Source organism: Stegostoma tigrinum, chromosome 6, assembly GCF_030684315.1.
Source record: "Stegostoma tigrinum isolate sSteTig4 chromosome 6, sSteTig4.hap1, whole genome shotgun sequence".
NCBI classification, from domain to species: Eukaryota; Metazoa; Chordata; class Chondrichthyes; order Orectolobiformes; family Stegostomatidae; genus Stegostoma; species Stegostoma tigrinum.
Window position 1 is genome coordinate 75,522,682 of NC_081359.1, and position 22,553 is coordinate 75,545,234.

At 40.6% G+C, this 22,553-nt stretch overlaps 1 protein-coding gene across 7 annotated transcripts in view; it reads left to right on the top strand.

Annotated features, from left to right (window-relative positions):
- LOC125453034 (gamma-sarcoglycan) overlaps positions 1 to 22,553 on the top strand; it is a 644,680-nt gene that overhangs the window by 603,295 nt on the left and 18,832 nt on the right. For all 7 annotated transcript variants that reach the window (XM_048532075.2, XM_048532078.2, XM_048532079.2 and 4 more), the window contains one exon: positions 141 to 213. In XM_048532075.2, coding sequence (XP_048388032.1) covers positions 141 to 213 — 73 coding nt within the window. The remainder of the gene's footprint in view (positions 1 to 140; positions 214 to 22,553) is intronic.

Genomic DNA, 22,553 nt, shown 5'->3' on the forward strand with positions numbered 1-22,553 from the left:
ATGGAATACTTATAGGTTTACTCGACAGGGAATTGCAACCATTATGTTTGATGTGAAAACCACGTCCCTCATTTGATCTTAAGCCTCTGTTGTGTCATTGGTTCAACTGAATTGCATTTCTTATGTGTCTCTTTATCCAGGGCCAGAAGGTGCTCTCTTTGAACATTCTGTGGAGACACCAGTTGTCAGAGCTGAACCATTCAAGCAGCTCAGGTAGGCAGAAACCCATAAATAACACAAGACCAACTTATTTTAGCCGTGGGTCTGAATTTTAAGGTTGTTTCAGCAAAATTGCAAGTCTGTGCAAAAGTACAACGTTGTTTTAAGTAGATCTATGATGCTGATACAATTGTTGCAGCAATAATTTTCAAATGTTAGAGTTCACCAGGTTATTTGAATTTTGCAGTCCATTCATTAATGCATTTTTTAGACCAAGATTTAATCAAATGTTGGAGGTAATTTTTAAAATTTTACTCACAGGATTTCCGCAGATAGATTTTTCAATTAACTTCTGGCTAGGAAAGTTAAATGGCTAATATCCTAAAACATATTTTAGTAATTTTAGGCATTTAAGAAACATGAATCATTAACAAGATGCACCATCTTGTCACTTTCACTTGGTATTATTGGTGTAATAGATACCTACTTCTTCTTTAGCCCCTGAATAAATTTTTAAAATTATCCTTCTATAACAATCATATCCGATACACAAAACAGTGAAAATTCTCGACTTTCAAACACATATAAATTCTTCAAAAGCAATAGTAACAGAATTCAATCTGATCAGCTGGTTAACTTTGTTTCACTGATAATTTTGTTTACAAGTCAGTCAAAATGTAATAGAAAAGTAAGTTCAGTTTTGGTAAAAGTAGAAAAAAGGTCAATAGAACCCAGTCTGATGAAAATTAATGGCTATAAAGGGTGGCATAGTGTTCCAGTGGTTAGCATTGTTATCTCACAGTGCCAGAGATCCAGGTTCAATTCCATCCTTGGCTGATTGTCTGTGTAGAGTTTGCATGTTTTCTCCATGTCTGTTTGGGTTTCCTCTGGGTGTTCCAGGTTTCCTCCCACAGTCCAAAATGTGCAGGATTAGCCATATTAAATTGCCCACATTGTGCAGGCTAGGTGTGTTGACCATAGGAAATGCATGGCTCCATAGGTAAGATAGGGCAGTGGGATACTCTTCAAGGGGTCAGTGTGGACTTGATGGGCTGAACGACCTGTTTCCATGCTGTAGGTGACCTGTGAAAAGTGTCACATCTTTTAATATGTGCTGTGGCAGAATTTCTGAATGTTTCTTTTTTATTTTTGATAAATGTATCTAAAAACTAGTTTGACATTTGATACATTTGTTGAGTCTATACACCAGTACACCTGTACAGGTAAGTCCGTCATCAGGGATATCGGATCTTCCCATTTACTCCCAGATAACAATGAATACTCTGGAGGTCCTAATTGCACCACCAGCAACCAACTAACTATATACTTGTTAAACCTGAACATTTGTCTTGTGCAAATTTAGTAATCAATCATGCCTTGGCTCTTACCATACAGCCTATGATATTACACTCATGATACATACATCAGTAGTGCACCTCAGTACAGGGTGAGATAGGAAAATGATAATCCACCAGCACAGATTTAGCACCAGTTTGCATTTATAATTCTTTTGAGCATGGTTGTGTTTCTATGTTTCTTCAAGTAAAGAGATATGTCACAATGGTTTGGACACATTTCAGATCTTCAGTTTAAATTACTGACTGTACTTAGCAATTTTGAATTGCACAACCATATTATTGCTGTTTTTCTCATTTGACCAACTTACATCATGTGGTGGACTGGCATTTTGTAAATAGATTCTGTGTACATTTCATAAGGAGCAAGTGCGTACTGCATTGATAGTGCAGTTTTTAACTTAGCAAACTATGCTTCTAAATATATGATTTGGTTTTTGGAACGTGAAGAAATAATCATTGCACTAGCATATTTATTAATTGTCTATGTTTTAAGAGTAGTCAAAGCATTTCATTTTTCAATATATTATCAAATTTGGTAAAAAAAAAGCCAATATATGAAGTAGCACTGAAAAATGTGAGCCATGCCAATGACTCCTAAATGCACCTTGAAATGATCTATAAAGTCACTCTGTTGTTTCATGAGATAATGAATTGTAGAGCTGGATGAACACAGCAGGCCAAGCAGCATCAGAGGATGATTCTTCATTTCTGAAGAAGGGTTCAGATCTGAAACGTCAGCTTTCCTGCTCCTCTGATACTGCTTGGCCTGCTGTGTTCATCCAGCTTGACACCTTGTTATCTCAGATTCTCCAGCATTGGCAGTTCCTACAATCTCTGTTGTTTCATACTGTTTCAAAGTCAGCCAAACCATCTGGTATCAACCCAGGCACCAGAAACAACAGCAGACAGTTCCATAGAAGAGTCATATTAAAGAAGTGTTAACTTTGTTTCTCTCACAACAGATACCGCCAGACCAGCTGAGTTCCACTCGTACTTTGCATTTTTACTGCAGCAAACACAACCGCATTGATACTGCAACATCTTCCTTACCAATATCTGGGGACTTGTCCCAAAATTGGGAGGGTTGTCCCACAGACTAATCAAGTAACAGCCTGACAGTCATACTGATGGAATCATACCTTCTAGACAATACTCCAGAAAACACTATCACTGTACCTGGGTATGTCCTGTCTCATCAGCAGGCCAGATAAACCAAAGGTGGCAGCACAGCAGTACGCAGTCAGGAGGGAGTTGTCAGACTCCCTGAAGTCCTATGACAGAAGGTCAAACATAGAAAAGGAACCCCCTGCTCTCGGCTGATGAACAGAACTCCTCCATGTTGAACGCCACTTAGAATATAGAACAACACAGCGCAGAACAGGCCCTTCAGCCCTCGATGTTGTGCCGACCTGTGAACTAATCTAAGCCCATCCCCCTACACTATCCCATCATCATCCATATGCTTATCCAAGGACTGTTTAAATGCCCCTAATGTGGCTGAGTTAACGACATTGGCAGGCAGGGCGTTCCACGCCCTTACCACTCTCTGAGTAAAGAACCTGCCTCTGACATCTGTCTTAAATCTATCACGTCTCAATTTGTAGCTATGCCCCCTCGTACAAGCTGACGTCACCATCCTCGGAAAAAGACTCTCACTGTCCACCCTACCTAATCCTCTGATTATCTTGTATGTCTCTATTAAATCCCCTCTTAGCCTTCTTCTCTCCAATGACAACAGTCCCAAGTTCCTCAGCCTTTCTTCATAAGGCCTTCACTCCAAACCAGGTAACATCCTGGTAAATCTCCTCTACACCTTTTCCAATGCTCCCACATCCTTCCTGTAATGGGACGACCAGAACTGCATGCAATATTCCAAGTGAGGCCGCACTAGTGTTTTGTACAGTTGCAGCATAACATCACGGCTCCAGAACTCAATCCCTCTACCGGTGATACCTAACGCACCATAAGCCTTCTTAACAGCACTATCAACCTGGGTGGCAACTTTCAGGGATCTATGTACATGGACACCAAAGATCCCTCTACACATCCACACTACCAAGAATCTTTCCATTGACCCAGTATTCTGTCTTTCTAATATTCTTCCCAAGGTGAATCACCTCACATTTATCAGCATTGAACTCCATTTGCCACCTTTTAATTCTGCAGTTTATCCAAGTGTCCCTGCAACCTGCAACATTCTTCCAAACTGTTCACCATTCCACTGACTTTAGTGTCATCTACAAACTTACTAACCCATCCACCTATGCCTGTGTCCGAGTCATTTATAAAAATGACAAACAGCAGTGGTCCCAAAACAGATCCTTGAGGCATACCACCAGTAACCGGACTCCAGGCTGAATATTTTCCATCAACCACGACTCATTGCCTTCTTGCAGAAATCCAGTTTCTAATCCAAACTGCTTAATCTCCCTCAGTCCCATGCCTCTGTATTTTTTCCAATAGCCTACCATGTGGAACCTTATCAAAGGCTTTACACGTACACCATGTCAACTGCCCAACCTCATCCACTTGGAGGGAAAACTGAGGGTGGCCAGGTTACAGAATGTATTCTGACTAAGGACTTCAAAATCTATCATCAAGAGTAGTTTATTTGTGCCACTGTTGACTGAGATGACCAAGTTCTAATGGACACAAGTGCTGGACTGGATCTAGAATGGTGAGGCAACAAAACACCTTGCCCTCACTAATTTACCTATCACAGATGCGTCTATTCTTGACAATCTTAACAGGAGGGACTTCGACAAAGTCCTTGTCAAGACAAAGTCCCATCTTCACATGGATGAATTTCTCCACAAATATGTGTGGCACTATCACCATGCAAAAAGGAATAGCTTTCAGAAATGTCTAGCAGCCCAAAACCAGACTACCATGAGGTGCTGTGGATTAGATTCAATCACAGTGTTTGACCTGATGGCCCAGCATATTCCCCCCACTCTACAATTACCATAAAGACAAGGGACCAACCCTGGTTCAATTCAGAATGTAGGTGGACATGCCAAAAGCAGTGCCAGGTACACCTAAAAGGGACGTGTCAATCTGGCTAAGCTACACCACAGGAAGAGTGGAAGAGACAGGCTAAGCAATCCCACAACCATTGGATTAGATCTGAACTCAGTCATCAGTGAGCATCCTCACTTCTGAACTTAGTAATGGAAGGGAAGGGTATTGATGAAGCAGCTGAAGATGGTTGAACCTAGGACACAACCCTGAGGAACTCCTGCAGAGATGTCCTGGAGCTAAAATGACAGAGCTCCAACAACCGCAACTATTTTCCAATGTACCTGTTAGGACACTAACCAGTGAAGCCTGATTCTCATGGGCTCCAGTTTTACAAGAGTTCCTTGATGCCATACTTGATCCAGTGGGGCATTGGTGTCAAAGTCTGTTACTCTTATCCCAACTGCAGAATTCAGCTTTTTTGTCCATGTGTGAACCAAGGCTGTAATGAGGTCAGTAGCTGAGTGGCCCTGGCAGAACCCAAACTGGGCATCACAGACAAAGTTATTGCTGAGCAAGTGCTGCTCGATAGCACTGTTGATGATCCCTCCCATCATTTTACAGATAATCAACAGTAGAGTATGAGGTGTTAACTGGCCAGGTTGCATTTGTCCTGCTTTTTGTGACAGGACATACCTGGACAATTTTCCACATTGTTGGGTAAATGCCAGAGTTGTAACTGTACTGGAAGAGTTTGGTTAGGGGAGCGACAAGATCTGGAGCACAAGACTGCTGTACTGTTGCCGGAATGTTGTCATGGCCAATAGCCTTTACATTCCCAGTGCCTCCAAATGTTGCCTAATATCACATTTGAGTGAATTGAATCAGCTGAAACCTGACATCTGTGATGATGGATTATTTGGCCGGGACCATAGGTTGGAAATTAAGACGGCAGGCCATGGGGATAAGTTGTGGGCATGAGGTGACATTGATAAGAAATGCAGTGCAAGGAATGAAAGCTAAAAGACCCTGGCCCCTATCTGCACTTCATTGCCTCTCATAGTCACCTTCCATTAACACTCATATCCTTCATGTGAACCTGTAACACTTTATTTAATCTTCAGAGCCCATCATGCCCTGCATGTCAACTCATCCAGAATTTATCATTAGATGTTCCTTTTAAACTGCCAGCCCTGGCACCTCCTATGGCTATCTCTGCACTACTACCAGGGTGTATAGCCTTTACGCTGATATCGAAACATGCAAATACGCGAATTAGAAGCAGAAGTTGGACATTAGACCCTCCAAGCCTGCTGCACCATTCAATAAGATCACCGTGGTCTGTGTTCCATACTCCACATTCCCATCTACTCCTGATAACCTTGATTGCTTTGCCTAACAAGAATTTATTCACCGCTGCTTTAAAAATATTCAATGACTCCACCTCCATTACCTTCTCAGATAGAGAATTTGAAGGTTGCACAACTCTCTCAGAAGAAAATGGTCTCATCTTGGTCCCAAAGGGACCCCTAATTTTAAAACAGCCTCGCTCAGTTCTGGATTCACCCACAAGAGGAAACATCCTTTCCATATCCACCTTGGCAAGCCCTATCAGTATCTTATACACTTCAACCAAATCACTCTCACTTTTCTAAACTCCAGTGAAAACACTCAATTTGTCCAATTTCTTTTTGTGAGACAACTTTCTAATTTAAGATATCAATTCACTAAACCTCTTTTGACCTGCTAGCCTAATGGAGACCATGTAACCATTGTCAATCGTTGTGAAAACCCATCTGGTTCACCACTGTCCTTTTGGGAAGAAAAAATGCCACCCTTATCCGTTGTGGCCTACCTGTGACATCAGATCTAAAGCAATGTGGTTGACACTTAACAGCTATCTGAGCCATTAGCAATAGACGGCAAATGCTGGCCTAAGCAGTGATGCTTCCATCCCATGAAAATGTACGGAAAAATAATCTAAGTTAGAAGTAGCACTCGTACATTAAAATTCTGAGCATCTTCTAAAGATTTCCTAACAGCCAGAGCAGACATGAATCTAAGAATTGCCATCCAAGAGCAGATGACTAGTCCGGTATCAAAAATACCCATTATTCAAACTTCATTGCCACTTAATGCTTATTATCCTTGCTGCTAACTGTTGTGGTTTTCATAAGCACTCAAGTTGCTACAAAAGTGCAATGTTGCTTTTGTGTCTTTGAAAGTTCGCCTTAGACATATCAGTTCATCATCAATTTCGGGAGTAACACACTTGAGATGCTGACTCGGAATATTAATGACATATACGTAAAGTGTCTGACTATATGCTTATATTCACCAGGACTCCTTTAGTGTTCAATTAAGAATATGAATGCACTGTATCTACTGCCTCTGGTCATGCCTCTATACATTTTAACATTCTCCTTTACAATCAGTGATTTGGTTTTGGGCACAAAGGATTAAAGACAAAGACAATAATCCATTATAATACTAATATAATTAAAAAGACAACCAGCACTTTTTCCCAAAATGACAGCTTTGATAAGAGTGATGAGCAGTGATATTTCAAATAGTAGTGTCACCGACCTCAATTTTCATGCTGCACTGATTACGAATAAAATTAAAAGGGGCAAAAGCATACAATGATTGTGAAAACATTTGGAGTCTACCAGAACTACTACTGTATTACGAATCTCAAAAGGTGATAATAAAATTGTGAATCAGTTGTTATTTTAAAAAGTTCACTCATGGATTAATTAAAATGCAGTGTTTGCTTATCAAGTAGTAAGACATAGCTAGGAGTAGATAGTGAAAAGAATAATAGAAATCTCATTTTTTACTGCATTTAGATTGAGGTTACCTTATTGAACACTTGGAATGAGTCATTGTTAGATATCACTTATGGTTAGGAAAGCTATTAAATATAGCTCTGGTTAGAAATGCTCAGTACTTTACCTCTCCTGCTGTTTGTGTCTCATGTTATTTCTCCATTTAAACACTCAGTCAAGTGGAGAAATTGGGCTAGACATGATGGCGGTAAATCCAGCAGGGCAAATCCACACGAAGGTCACAGATGTGACAGTGTCAGATGAGCAACCTGACAACATGTGGTCTGTTTAAAATGATATCTTCTTCTCTACAGTCTCGAAGAATGAGAGGTGATCTCATTAAAATTTACAAGACTTACAAACAGAATGGATGCAGAAAGGATGTCTCCTTTGGCCAGTCTAAGAATAAGAGGAAAGCCATTTAGAACAAAGATGAGGGGGCAATTCTTTACACAAGGGGTAGTGAATCTTTGGAATTCTCTGCTCTGGAGGACTGTGGAAGCCCAATCATTGCGTTTCATTTGAAACAGAATTTATTAGAATTTTTGATACTAATGGCATCAGGGGACATGGGGAAAGTACAGGAAAATACATGTTCATAAGCCATGATCTAAACTGGTGCAGTTGGCTCAGGGAACAGGATGGTCTACTCCTGCTCCTATGTTTTTATTTGGAAGGTAAGTTGATGCTAAAATTGGAGTGTTGTGCAATGAAAGTTGGAACAATACAAAACGGGATAGATTTCAAAGAGATCCAACAACTCATGATGGGCATCCATGAGATAATGTGGGACATCAGTAAAATTGTACACCAACACAATCTGTGGCTTCTTGACAAGGCATAACCCTCACTCTATCATTACTGACAACCCATGGGATCAACCCTGGTTTAATGAACAGTGAAGGAGGGCAGTCCAGGAACAATGCCAGGCATCACAAGAAAAGGGGTATCAACCTGGTGAATTTACCAAACAGGACTATTTCCATGCCAAACAGCACAAGCAGCAAGTGACAGACAAGCTGAGAGATTAGCAATCAACAGATCAGATCCAAGCTCTGCAGTCCTGCCACATCCTGTGTGCAGTGGTGGCACACAATTAAACAACTCACTGGAGGAGGAGGAGGAGGCTCCACAAGTACCCCCATCCTTAATGATGGAGGAAGCTCAACACACAAATAATGTGACTGAGGCATTTGCAACAGTTGTTTGGTCATAAGTGCTAAGTGCATTATCAGGCTCCTCCAGAGGGCGCCAGCATCACAGATGGCAGTCATCCGCCAATTCGATTCACTCCACAATAAAAACAAAGATGCTGGAAAAGCTCAGCACGTCTGGCAGTGTCTGTGAAGGAAAAAACAGAGTTAACATTTCAAGTCTGGTGACCCTTCCTCAGAACTGAGGAAGTTCTGAGGAAGGGTCACTGGACCCAAAACGTTAACACTGTTCTTTCCTTGAAAATGACTGCTTGAGTAAAGTGCTAATTAAACACCTGGAAGGCTTTCAGGAAAACTAGAGATTATCAGAGGAGCCAAGGTCACATTACATGATGTCCAGAAAGCAATTCCATGATTTTACAAGGCCTGCCCAGTGCCATTTGCCTTGCGGGCAAAAGTAAAGACAAAAATCAGAAAGCTGGGGAGAGAATGTACCATCAAACTAATCCAGGTTGCACAATGGGAAGCTCCAGTTGCACTGATTTTGAAGCCTGTTGGGATTTTAAACAAACAGTAAACTGCTTTTCGCTACTGGAAAAGAACCAATCTCTTGGGTAGAGGACTTATACACAAAGCTGGCGGGGGGGAGCTGTCCTTTACAGAGCTGGACATGAACTATCCATATTTGCAGTTGCAGTGAGATGAGGATTCCCAGACGAATGCTACAATCAGTACCCATAAAGGTTTGTATCAATGTACAAAACTACCATTCAGGGTATTGTCAGCCTGTTCGATTTTTCAGTGGACCACGAACATTTTGCAAGGTCTATCCCAGGTTGCCATCCATCTCAATGACATGCTAATAACAGCAAAAAGTAATAAGGAACACTTAAAGAACTTGGACATAATTCTAAGGTGTTGTTTCCAAAGTGAGTGTTTGCCTCAGAAGGGAAAAATGCGTGTTCCAGGCCCGTCAAGTAACCAACTTGGGCTATAAAATTATGAGGGAAAATTCATACATAACCTGGCCTCCATCTTTGCATCAACTCCTAAAAATGGGTTATCCTTGGAAATGGGTGTATAGACAAGCTTTCAGTGAAGTAAAGAAGCAGCAACTATGATCCAAAGCAAGATCTGGTATTGAGTGTCAGCTCGTAGGTGGCCCAATGGAGGGGAATGACCAACCACGTATGGATCCAGGACTTAGGCTAATGCAGAGCATAAATACATCCAAACAGAGAAAGAAGGATTGGGTGTCATATGTGGAGTCAGGAGGTTCCACCAATACCTTTATGATGAACATGCATGACAATAATAGACAATAAACTGCTGACTTTGTCTGCTTAAAGAGGTCAAGGCAGTGCCACCCATTGCTTCGGGCTACATTCAGCATTGGGCTATAATGCTAAGTGCTTATATTACAAGTTAATAACAAGTTAATACGCTGTCCAGGAGGCTGAGTAGAAAACGCAGATGCATTGGGCCATTTTCTGCTGGCAGGTACACCACCGGTATTACTGGCACTTAAAGAGTCTGTTATGGTTTTAAGTCTTCTGGTCACACTTCCAATCACAGCTGGCAATATCAGACTTTGGACGCAAAAAACGACCCAGTCCTTTCAAAACTGAAACAAGGGGAAACCAAAGGGCAGTCACAACAAGGATTGATATCTTTTTGGATCCAGAGACACCAGTTCACAGTAGACAATGGCATGCAATTATGGGGAGTAAGACTGATTGCCCTTTGGAGAGGGTTCAGAGGAGGTTTACCAGGATGCTGCCTGGACTGGAGGGCTTATCTTATGAAGAGAGGTTGACTGAGCTCGGTCTCTTTTCATTGGAGAAAAGGAGGAGGAGAGGGGACCTAATTGAGGTATACAAGATAATGAGAGGCATAGATAGAGTCGATAGCCAGAGACTATTTCCCAGGGCAGAAATGGCTAGCACGAGGGGTCATAGTTTTAAGCTGGTTGGTGGAAAGTATAGAGGGGATGTCAGAGGCAGGTTCTTTACGCAGAGAGTTGTGAGAGCATGGAATGCGTTGCCAGCAGCAGTTGTGGAAGCAAGGTCATTGGGGTCATTTAAGAGACTGCTGGACATGCATATGGTCACAGAAATTTGAGGGTGCATCCATGAGGATCAATGGTCGGCACAACATTGTGGGCTGAAGGGCCTGTTCTGTGCTGTACTGTTCTATGTTCTATGTTCTATGTTCTAACAAATGTAACTGACAAATACTGGCTGAATTCTACCAGTGCCATCCAGGGATCTCCAAAATAATGATGGCGGCAAGAAGTTGTGTCTGGTGGCCAGGACTGGATGCAGACATAGCTGCGTTGGTGAGCAGTTCCCAGAGTACCAACAAGGTACTGACAGATAGGAAGGGGAGTGTCAGAGGTTTTGGCACTCGGAGCTGACTCTGAAGAAGCAGTACTAGGATCAATGACTCTTCATGCATAAGTAAAGGGTGACTTGGTGACAGGATACTTGCCTCTGTGAAGATATTTCAACTAGAGTCAACAGAAATCAGAGAAAAGCTCTCTGTTCATTGGAAACATACATGATACAAAGGAAAAATGATTAATGTTATTAGAGCACAGTTGTTTCAGTTGAAAGATGAAGTTCCTCAGGCAAGTATCCCAGGCTCAACTACCTTTGGCCAATTCATCAATGACCTTGTCCCATCATGAAAGGTCAGAAGTGGGGGCATGTTTGCTGATGGTTACGCAATGTTCAGCACCATTTATGACTCCTCAGATACTGAAGATCTGGGCAATATTTAGCTTTGGGTTGGCAAGTGGCAAGTAACATTTGTACTGCATAAGTTCAAGACAATGATCTTCTCCAACAAAAGAGGATCCAACCATCACCTCCAGTGTCCCCATTGCTGAATCTCCCACTACCAAAATCCTGGAGCGAACAACTGAGCAGAAACTTAACTGGGCTTGGCATATAAATACAATGGCTTTAAATGCAGATCAGAGGTTATGAATCCTGCAGCAAGTAACTCACCTCCAGACTCCCAAGAGCTTGTTCAATGTCTGTAGACAACAGTCAGGAGTATGATGGAATACTCCCCACTTGCCCAGATAAGTGCAGCTCCAATATCACTCAGGAAGGCTAATACCATTCCGAGATAAAGCAGTCAACCTGATTGGCACCACATCCATAAGCATTATCTCCCTCCACCAATGACACTCCATAGCAGCATCGTGTACCACTAACAAGATGCAGTGCAGAAATTCACCAAGGCTTTCAAACGCATGGTCACTTGGGACAAGAGCAGCAGAAACATGGAAAAACTGGAAGTTCCCTCCAAGATACTCGCCACCTTAACTTTGAAATATATCACTGATCCTTCACTTCCACTGGGTCAAAATCCTAAAATTCCTTCCCAACTGTTATTGTGGGTCTACCTACAGCATGTGGACAGCAGTGATTGACGAAGGCAGCTGACCTACACTTTCTCAAGGGCAATTGAGGATGGGCAATAAAAGCTGGCCCACCTAGCAGCATCCAAATCCCATGAATGATAAAGGATTCTTCTTTTAAAAGACATTGGATCACCAACTTCAACGCAATAATGCATGACAGAAAAAAATCCACAGAAATATGAGAAAATAGTGTTGGCGTGGTTGGCCTTTGACTTTATTAGCTGAGGCATGGGACACAAGAGCAGGTAGGTCATGTGGAAACTGTATTAAATACAGGTTACACCACAACTGTAGCACTGATGCCGTTCTGGCCACTGTATTTTTGGGAGGATGTGATTGGAGAGGATGCAGGGGAGACTTACCAGGATGTTGCCTTGCCAGGAGGGTCTGAGCTATAAGAAAAGATTGGATGGGTTGAAGGTGTTGACCTTACAGCAGTGAGAATAAAAGTGGGCCTGATAGTGGTGTCTAAGATTATGAGGGGTGAAGATAGCGTGGATAGGAAGGAACATTTTTTTCTATTCATCAAGGGGTCAATAACCAGTGGGATATACATAAGGTAGAAGGCTATGAGGAGAATTGAGGAGATTTCTGTTTCACCCCAAGTGTGGCAGTGTCTGGAACTGACTATCTGAAAGGATGGTTCAATCAGACAGTGCTGAAATATTTAAATAGTATTTTGATGTTCACTTGCATTGCCACAGCCTCCAGTGCTGTAAGCAACTGGCTGGAAGGTGAGATTAATGTAGTCAGAACATTGATTACTAGCACAAGACCTGATGGGCCAAATAGCATCTACGAAGATTGAAGCTTTTATGCATTTGGTTTTGTTGAATAGCTTAGAGTCAAACATCATTAAAGTTTGACGATATGAACTGAATCTATCTTCCTGTATGTTACTAGGAGAGTGCTTTTCAGTTACAAATCACAAATGAATTTCTTCACTTATGGGGTTTTCAGTTGTTTACCTGGTTCTGAGCTGGTTATTGTCTGCTTGAAATTTTGATGAGCAAAAGTGACCTTATAAAACTTGCATATTAATAACAGGACATCAAACCAACTCTAATTAGAGTAAGCCTGCTGTAGCAGTGACATTCCAGAATTTCTCCTTAAATAGCTTTGTCATATCTAAAGATGCTGCTCCAGGCTATCTGAAAGAAAAACAGTCATGGATGTTTCCACAGCAACTTAAGAGTTTATTGGAAATAATGTTCAAATTGATTTCTAGCAGCACATTTAACTGTGTGTGATGCCTGATTGTTATTTCTATCCTGCCTTCCCAGAAGAAAAAGTAAAATAAGAAAATGACGCATTGGTCCAATTTGTGTTGTATACTCCCAGGGGAGATCTGGTATGACCAGCGCATTCATTTTTAAGTATTACAGTTTTGTTTTTCAGTGTTTACCTCTGAGTTGCAGTTCCTTTCTCCCATGTGTTCAGTTAATTCTATTTGGCAAGCATTATATCCCAATGCAACCTGGAATAAATATTGTTAGGTTTAATTATCATTAACAACACTAATTCTCAATGGAGACAAGCATACTGTGGTTTAGTCCCATGAAAGCAGAATGGAATTTGCTTGATATCCAGCCTGTGCTGAAGCCCCACTTCAGTGATGTAAACATGGGTTTTACCTGCTGAGTCAATAACATCTTTCACATTCAAGTGGGGATCCTGACCTGTCACTGTGACAAAGTCAATCACCTGGCAGTGGGTTTCCATGAATTGGCCTTTTAGTGGCCAGAAGCCATGTGCTCTGACTGCTTTTGGGAGTTTTCCTAGCTTCATGGAGACAGGTTTTGGCCTAGCCGGGGTGATGATCGGGGAAGTAAGTTGCAGAGAACTCATTTAGGCCCTTGTGAAGCCTTCCGTTGCACTTCTCCAATCTGGGCTGCCTCTAAAATTGCAAACCTGCTCAATGAAATTGGACAGACTTTTAATTTATTTAAGGACTTCATTAAGTACCAATTCCTGAGAGTGATAACACGTGGAAGGCAATGCAGATAGTCACACAATTGCGAGACTAGCAAATTATTTTCTCAGCACTAATATTTGAGTCTGAGATTCAGTCTACATTCTCGATTAAGTTGCATAGGTGAATAATGGAAAGTTGTATGAAGAGCTGTGGAAACATGTTTAGATTTATTTGCTAACCTAACTGTAAATCAACCCATACTAATTAGATCAAATGTCCCATTCTGTTGCTGTAACTTCTATGTGTTTCTAAGTAAATCTATTAATATAAATGCAGATGTATGTTAATACTGATAGCAATGTTTCCCCTCAGAACTTACTATAAGAAGAAGAAGAAAGCCTCGGAATTGCAATGAAGGACCTTGATGGGGATAACAAAAGTTTTAAGTTTGCCTTAGGTACTATGTAATATCTAGAGGTTTCATTTAAAGTGCGTCCACGCTTGAAAAACTTCAAAATGTCAAATGAGCTGGAATCTTAGATTAGTTTCTGACTTGAAATAATTCCTTTGCTTCGTGACTCCATTGGCAACTCTGCTGCTTGCTTTATTCAAGCAGTTTGATATGAATCTCTGGATATTTATGAAGAAAGGAATTAATTTGATCAGAGATCACTACATCGCTAAATGTTTAATTTTGGATCACTGCATATGTTCAGTGGGTTGAGGCATGCGCTGGTTTGTAACAGTGACAAATTGCACACTCAGTTTTGGAAATACATTGCAACATCTTTAAAATGGAAATGTAATTATGCAAATAGATGGCTATTGCTATGCAATCATTTCCAAATGCCTTGGAGTTTGAAATATTCCAGGGAGTATTCATTAATTTTAAGTTTTAGTTTATATTTTACTCAAACAAATGTATTTCTACCACAGAACTGTCAATATTGTAAGCATTCTCTGCAGATATAACACTTATAAATTAATTATCAATCAAATCTAATTTGAATAACATACTGAGATTAAAAGGTGTGGTGCTGGATGAACACAGCAGGCCAAGCAGCATCTTAGGAGCAGGAATGCTGATGTTTGGGCCTAGACCTTCATCAGGAGGCTGGTACAATTACAACATTGAAAAGGCATCTGGATGACTGTAGGATTAGGAAGAGTTTAGAGGGAAATGGGCCAAATTGGGCTAGATCAATTTAGGATATCTGGTCGGCATGGATGAGTTGGACCAAAAGATCTGCTTCTGTGCTGTACATCTCTATCACTGTACGCCTCGAAGAGGCTGACATGGCAAAAATTATCGAGGTATAAACAATGAAGTAGCAAGGTTCTGTATAGATAAGTGTAGGACATGGAAATGTATTAGATTAATATGCTAGTTTACACAAGTTTATGATGGAAAGCCATTTCTATGGTGTACATGGTAGGGTGGAATTTGACTACCTTTGCCTGGCATTAACAGGACAACTCCAAATGCCATGTAGCTAATTGCATTTCAAAAGGGCTCCACTGCCAGGCGTCCAACATGGCAGCCTGTCATTTCATCATTTCAGATGTAGACTCCCTTTTAGCCAGAAAGTGGGGTCCTGTGACATGGTAATAGAAACAAAGAAGTTTGCCACAAGTTAACAGTCAGTTATTTCTGTGAGCTGAACAATAGCAGCTGTCCTGCAACTGCTTCGCCAGATTCAAATGAGATGGGAGCCTCGAATCACTGGGAGCTGTTTGCTTCCTGAAAGGGTGACTGTGCATTCTGCAATTCACTCACTCAAAAGTGAAAAAGACTGAATGGTCTTTGCTGCACACACCCACTGAACACCCTGGGTTGGGTTTACCCCCAATGTAACAATGCTGTGAAAGGTGACTGCTCAATTCTTTGAACAGGATAACTTTTTTTTAGAACTTGTTTCTCTGATTTTCAAAGATAAGGTTTTTTTTTCATTTTTTGCCTTATAATAATACACACTCCAATATAAGTAGCCACTTTTAGCAGGATATCCAAGAAGTGATGCTGGTTGTCAGGAGCCAGTGGAACATTAACTGACCTGAGATAACTGGGTAAAGAGCAGCAGAATATATAACATGTGCATACAAGCTCATTATTCCATGTCTGACCCTAGTGAATCTCTGCTAGCTGTGAAGCGCTATACAGGATTGTAGGTTTGGGGAGGTGATGGACTATTGGTATTATCACTGGACTGGGGACCTGTGTTCAAATCCTGCCATGGTAGATGGTGGAATTTGAATTCAATAAAATATATGGAATTAAGAATCTAAGATGACCATGAATCAACTGTCAGGGGGAAAACCCATCTGGTTCACTAGTGTCCTTTAGGGAAGGAAATTACCATCCTCACCTGGTCTGGCCTACATGTCACTCCAGACCCACAGCAATATGGTTGACTCTGACCTGGCCTCTGGGCAATTAGCAATGGGCAATAAATACTGCCTGGCCAGTGATGCCCTCATATCATTAATGATTTTTTTTCAACAAGTATAAATGAATTGCATGAGATCTGTGCCATGACAGCATGATGGGAAATGGGTTTGTTATGAATAAATATATTAGATGTGTTAATAAATAATTAAATATTCATAGCTCTAAATATTCATGTCAAATCTATGCCATATTTTGCTGCAGATAAGTTAATTTCAGGTTTTACATGTATTTTTCCACTGATTAATGGGCAATGTTTAAGGCCTGGTCAAGAACAGCCATGTAGAGGTCACTGCAGTTGTCACTTGCATTCTGATTGTGTTGTACTAGGTAATGGCTCTAAAAGGGCTAATATTTGAGACTACATTAAGTGCCACCCAATCAGATGATATCACACAATCCTAGTGGAGGGGATCAGGGAGTCCAGCTTTAGATCCTAATGAAGTAGGTGCTTCAACTCTGCCTTCTCATTGTGTTTTTAATTATGTCAAATTAGCCAATTTAAATTGTACCTATTGCTATGATGCAAATGCAAAAATCCTCCTCTTGAGGGCCTTTATGAGGCACAGTGGTAGTATGTCTACCACATGCCAAGAAACCCAGGTTCAAGTCCCACCTGCTCCCAAGATGTGTAATAATATCTCTGCATAAGAATAAGTTAATTTTTTTGAAAAAGGAGAAAACAGTCTATCTTAGCAAGAGGTAGTAGAGTTAGGACAAGCACTTCAGCTGATTGTCATTGCTGCAAAATAAATAAACCACATACTCTTGTTAAAACCTGCAAGTAGTTCACAGTCTCTGACTAACCAAACAAGCTCTTACACATAGATTAGAGAGGAGAATTGTTTACCCCCAACTACAAAGTACCAATAGTTGGTTCCACAAACATACAACTTTGAATCATCAGGAGCATTCTCCATTTTGGTTCAAATGCTATCAACTGATTGCCACCTTGTCCCAAAATGATGTAACATACTGAGAAAACAACAGATGTCAGTCAGGTCAGATTAGGGTATTTTGTGATGCTGTCTATGTTATCCAAGTGGACTGCAAACATCATTCATTTCCCAGTGCTGTGTATAACAACTCTGGAAAGAGTAAATGTCAACATGCAATACATCTCAGTCAGGCTGTCTGGTGGAGATGTTAAGTCACTCAGCAAGGTAGTTAATGTGATGTCAGAAGAAAATCACTAGGAGCAGTTTTTGAACATTTCGCAGAGCCTACAATATAGTCCCAGTAAAAGTCTGACAGCAGTTTGCTTGCTGACCATCCTGACAGAGGCATATTCCATTCTCACAGCAGGAGCTGCACATTAGCAGTATGAAGATCAAGGCACTGACTGAAATTACAGCAATGATAATTACAACAAGGAGCATCGGATTAGAAGAAAAAAACACTAATTTTTAATGAATTGCCCTTTTCTGAAAAGCAATATAATTAATAAATTGCAGAATTGTTACAGTGAGTGACAATGTCATTCATTATGTGTGGACCAACTCTCCAAATGAGCATCATGACTTTATGGTCCCTTCTGCATTGGGGAGATGAGAAGCAGACTTTTCATCTGCTTTGCAGAGACCACTTTGCAGAACTCCTCCATTCTCTCTGTGAAAATGACCCAAACTTCCTGTTGCCTGCTACTTTAACATGCCATCATGCTCATTAGCTAGAATTTTTACCTTGGGCTTGCTGTAGTGCTCCAGAAAAGCTCAGTACAAGTTGCAAGAACAGCATCTCATTTTCATCCAGAGGACTCTGTAACCTTTAGGACTCAATATTGAATTCAATAATTTTAGCCCCTGAGCACCTTCTCCCATGTCCTTACCCCAACCCCAGCACACTAGGCCTTGTCATCACAGAGGGTGTTACCACAAACACTCCATTATCAGCTACTAATGGTCCCCATTTGTAGCTATTCATTCTCCCAGGCTGAACTTTACCCATTCCTTTGTCTGCGCAATTGATTTTCTCTCACTGAACTCCATCTCCTATCACTTACTTGTGTTTCCACCGCTCCACCTCCTCACCTACCTTCAGCATATATATCAACTTTTTCCTAACTACAATCAGTTCTGAAGAAGTATACTTGCGTTAACTCCGCTTTTTCTAAAGATACTTCAGACCTGCTGAGTCTTTCCAGAAATTTCCATATTTGTTGCTGCTGATCCTGACATATTGCTACCCTGAAACCCTTTCCTGTATCCTGCCACATTATTTCTATTTAAATCATCATCTAAAATCTTTTTGAATGCCTTAAGTGGAGCTGCCTTCACAACCTTTCCTAGTTGTACATTCTCATGAAAACGTTTTTCCTCACAATATGTTTACTTTTACTGCAAATCACTCTAAATCTGTGCCCTCTTGTTCTGGATCTATTTACGAACAGAAACAATTTCTTCTTGTCAGCTCTGTTCAGACCTCACATGATTTTGGAAAATTTCAATCAAATCTCCTCTTAGCTTTCTTCTCACCAAGGAGTCCCAACTGCTCCAATTTGTCTCCATACCTGGGGTTTCTCGTCCCTAGAGCCATTCTTACAAATATCTTCCAGTGTCTCCACAACGTTCATATCCTTCCTGAAGTATGGCACCCGGAACTGTATACGGTATCTAACTAGTATCTCATACAGGTTCTGTATGATATCTTTTCTCTCACACTCTTGCCAATGCAACAAACATGATTTTAACTGGCACCTTATCAACCAGCACTCTTGATAAACTGGCTAAAATATGGACCTCATTTACCCCAATCTACCATGATATGTGAGTATTTATGTTGTAAATAGAGTATAACATTGATATGTATACCCCATGCATTACATTTCTGTTACTTACTTTGTTGATGTCTTGAAGATTTGCTTGGCCATGTTTTACTGCAGTCATGCGTATATCTTGATTTTCTGGAATTTTTGATCAACCAGCACACTCCTGGTCTTATAGGAGCCTGTTAATGAAATGTTTGCTGTATTAACAAATTTTAGAATACCGCATACACTCTTAACTGCTTTTTACACATATCTTGTCACCTCAAATGGCTAAGGGACACTCATATTCAGGTCTCTCTGCTGTGACTATCTGATAGTGATAATTATAAAGTATTTATACCTGCCCCTGCTTCCATGTGTAAATCTTTTCTTTGGTTCCTAATTGACCCTACTCCTCCATTAATTATCCTTTTACTATTCATATGCCTGCAGAAGACTTTGGAATTCTCTGTATATTAGCTGCCAGTCTTTTCTCATATTCCCACTTTGCTTCTCTTATTTGCTTTTACACTTCTACTCTGAACATTTTGTATTTAGCCTGGTTCTGAATTGTACTTCCTACCTGACACCTGTCATAAGTACGAAATTGCCCTTGAGAAGTTAGTACCCGGGGTGAGCTGCCTTCTTGAACTGCAGCGATCCATGAGGGACAGGTACACCCACACAGCTGAGATTGAGACAGTTCCAAGACTTTGACTGTGCAAGTGAAGGAATGGTGTTACAGCATCAAGTCAGGATGGTTTGTGACTTGAAAGAGAACTTAAGAGGTCACTGCTTTCCTATGCATCTGCTGCCATTGTCTTTCTAAGTGTCAGCTGCATTGTCCTGGATGCTGTCGAATTCCTTGAGTATTGTTGGAACTGCACTCAGTCAGACAAATAGAGTATTCCATCACACTCCTGACTTGTGCTTTATTGATGGGGGCAGGCTTTGGGGGATTTAGGAGGAGAGTTACTGCAGTAAGATTAAGACCATTCTCTTGAGTGAACACTAACAGACCTCATTAAATATTACTATAAATAAGCAATGTTAAGAGAGGGCATCTTCTGGAACACCACCGGCTCAGGTTTCATTTCCATATGATCTGATGTCACAGTGAAGGAGCAAACAATCAGCTGCTTATATACAGACTCGGTAGTTATTGCTAAAGTAAAGGCACAGGTAAAACTCATTACTCCAAATCTAACCATCATTTCCCCAAGTTCTTTCACAGTGCATTAAACATTTAAATTCAACTATGAACATTTAAGCCTTCACTAATGCTCCCTGTAAACTGCACAGTGGTCCATGTGTTCAGTCTCTCTGATGTCCTGTGTAAAGTGATCTGCAAGGCACGCCTGTCACAGCACTGACTTCCAGTTCTGGAATTTTCTGCTACACATGGCCCCCAGACACCCAGGCAGTTAGTAAGAAAATTAGAGGGAATACCACGGTTATCTCTCAACTTCCCAATGAGCCTCAACCTCGTCAACAGACTTAGTTTAGTTTGCCTTGAACATTAATCTCCAACAATGTTCCCAGCTCTCTTGGAGATTATGTGTGCTCTATCTTGGCATTACTGTGGAAAAGGAGGAGAGATGGGGATTGGGACAACAGTTTCAAAGAATAACTGTATCTTGGGCTGTACAGCAGGGAAGATCAATCAGGGAAATCTTTTCTCCAAGGAGTCCCAACTTCTTCAATTTATCTTCATACCTGGAGTTCTCAGCCCATTCTCATAAGTATCTGCTGCAGTCTGTCCACTACATTCATTATCTTTCCTAATGAATGTCACCCACACTGAAGGTGCAAACAGCCAGCAAGTGAACTGTCATAACCCCTTAAAGAAGAAGACGACAAACTGACATTCTGTATTTATGTGCAAATGGGCAATTAAAAAACTACCAGGAGGAGAAATTTCCACAAAGATTCCCATTCCCAGTGATGGAGGAGCCCAGTGCATTAATGCAATAGACAAGGATGAACTGGTTGCACCCATCTTCAGTCAAGAAGACAGAATAGATGATTCATCTCCATTTCCTACTCAATTCACCCCTACCATAGATGCCAGTCTTCAGCCTGTTTGATTCACTACATATGATATAAAGAAACACCTCAGCACATTGGATATAACAAAGCTTGCAGAACCTGACAGTATTTCAGCTCTTGTATTGAAATCTGCAGCAGATGAATGGGAGAACCCAGTACCTATAAATTCCTCTCTCTCATACACTGTCAAGACTTGGGAATTATGTCGTCATTCCTAAACTGTTGAAATGCCAAAACTTTCCTCCCAACAACACTCTGATGTATCTTCAGAGCATGTATTGTAAAGGTTCAAGAAGAGTTCTCATGGTCACCTCCTCATGTGTAATTGGGGACGGTCAATATGTGCTGGCTTTGCCACCATATTCTATGAATGATTCTGCCAAATTCCTTGGAAGCTCCTAAGGGAACGTCAATTGACACTGAATCAAACTACTTGCAAAGCCAGTCAGCTTAAATTCATTAGTGTTCCATAGCTTTCGAGCAAACATTCAATTTTAAACCTTCCTTAAGAGATGTTATCAATATTCTTCCTTCTTGTGAAATCACCAAAAGTTATAAACCAAATATTACTCCCAGACGACCCTCAGCAACACATTTAAGGTATAAAACAATGTAGAAAGAAGCCACTGAAAAATACAGAGAGAGGTGTATAGTGAGGTGGCAGCTGCTTGATGCAATCCCTAACAAAGTCAGGGATAGAAGGGTAAGGAGGATTACAATGCTCCTGAGGAACTTGGGCCTGTTAAAGTGGACTGTGAAACAAAAACAGAAGAAAAGCATTTTTCTGCTTGTTTGTCTTTTAATGATTGGGCAATGTGCATAAAGAAATCAACACATGGAATGTTTATATAATGCAACAGTAGTAATATGAATTGCATCTCAATACACGATGCTTAAATAAAACAACTTAATATAATATAAACTAAGAGCTGACTGTAAATTCTGCAATCACACAAGCTACACTATATCACAGCAATTCTCTCCAGTCAACATGTAATTATAACTAAGGTGCAAAACAATTAAAGAATGAATTTTCAACTGCTATATTATCTCACTAATGACATTCTAAGATATATTTTCTCCTTCTTGCACCAGTTTTCAAAGTAATTTAATTTACCTGTTATCAGATATTTATTTCAACCACTTAGCAGAAAAATGTTCTTTGGTGGCAGAATGGAAAGGAAATAAAAGAAGAATATTTATTCAAGATTAGACTGGAATCCATTTGGGAGACAGAAAATCATGTAGTTAACATGAATATTTAATATTAAAATGCACACAAAGTCCTGCTTTTGTGGATTTTACTCCTTTTAGTGACCATAGAATTCAGTGATTTGCCAGCTATTTTCCCATTATCCACTCGGCACTATAGCCTGTGGTGGTAGAATAGGCATTCCTTTGGGAATTTCTCTTCCCTCAGGGAAGGTTGAAGATGGAGGGGAATTAGAAGAAAATAAGCACGGGAATGTGTGCTTGTATCTGACGGTAAATTTACCAACATAAAAAT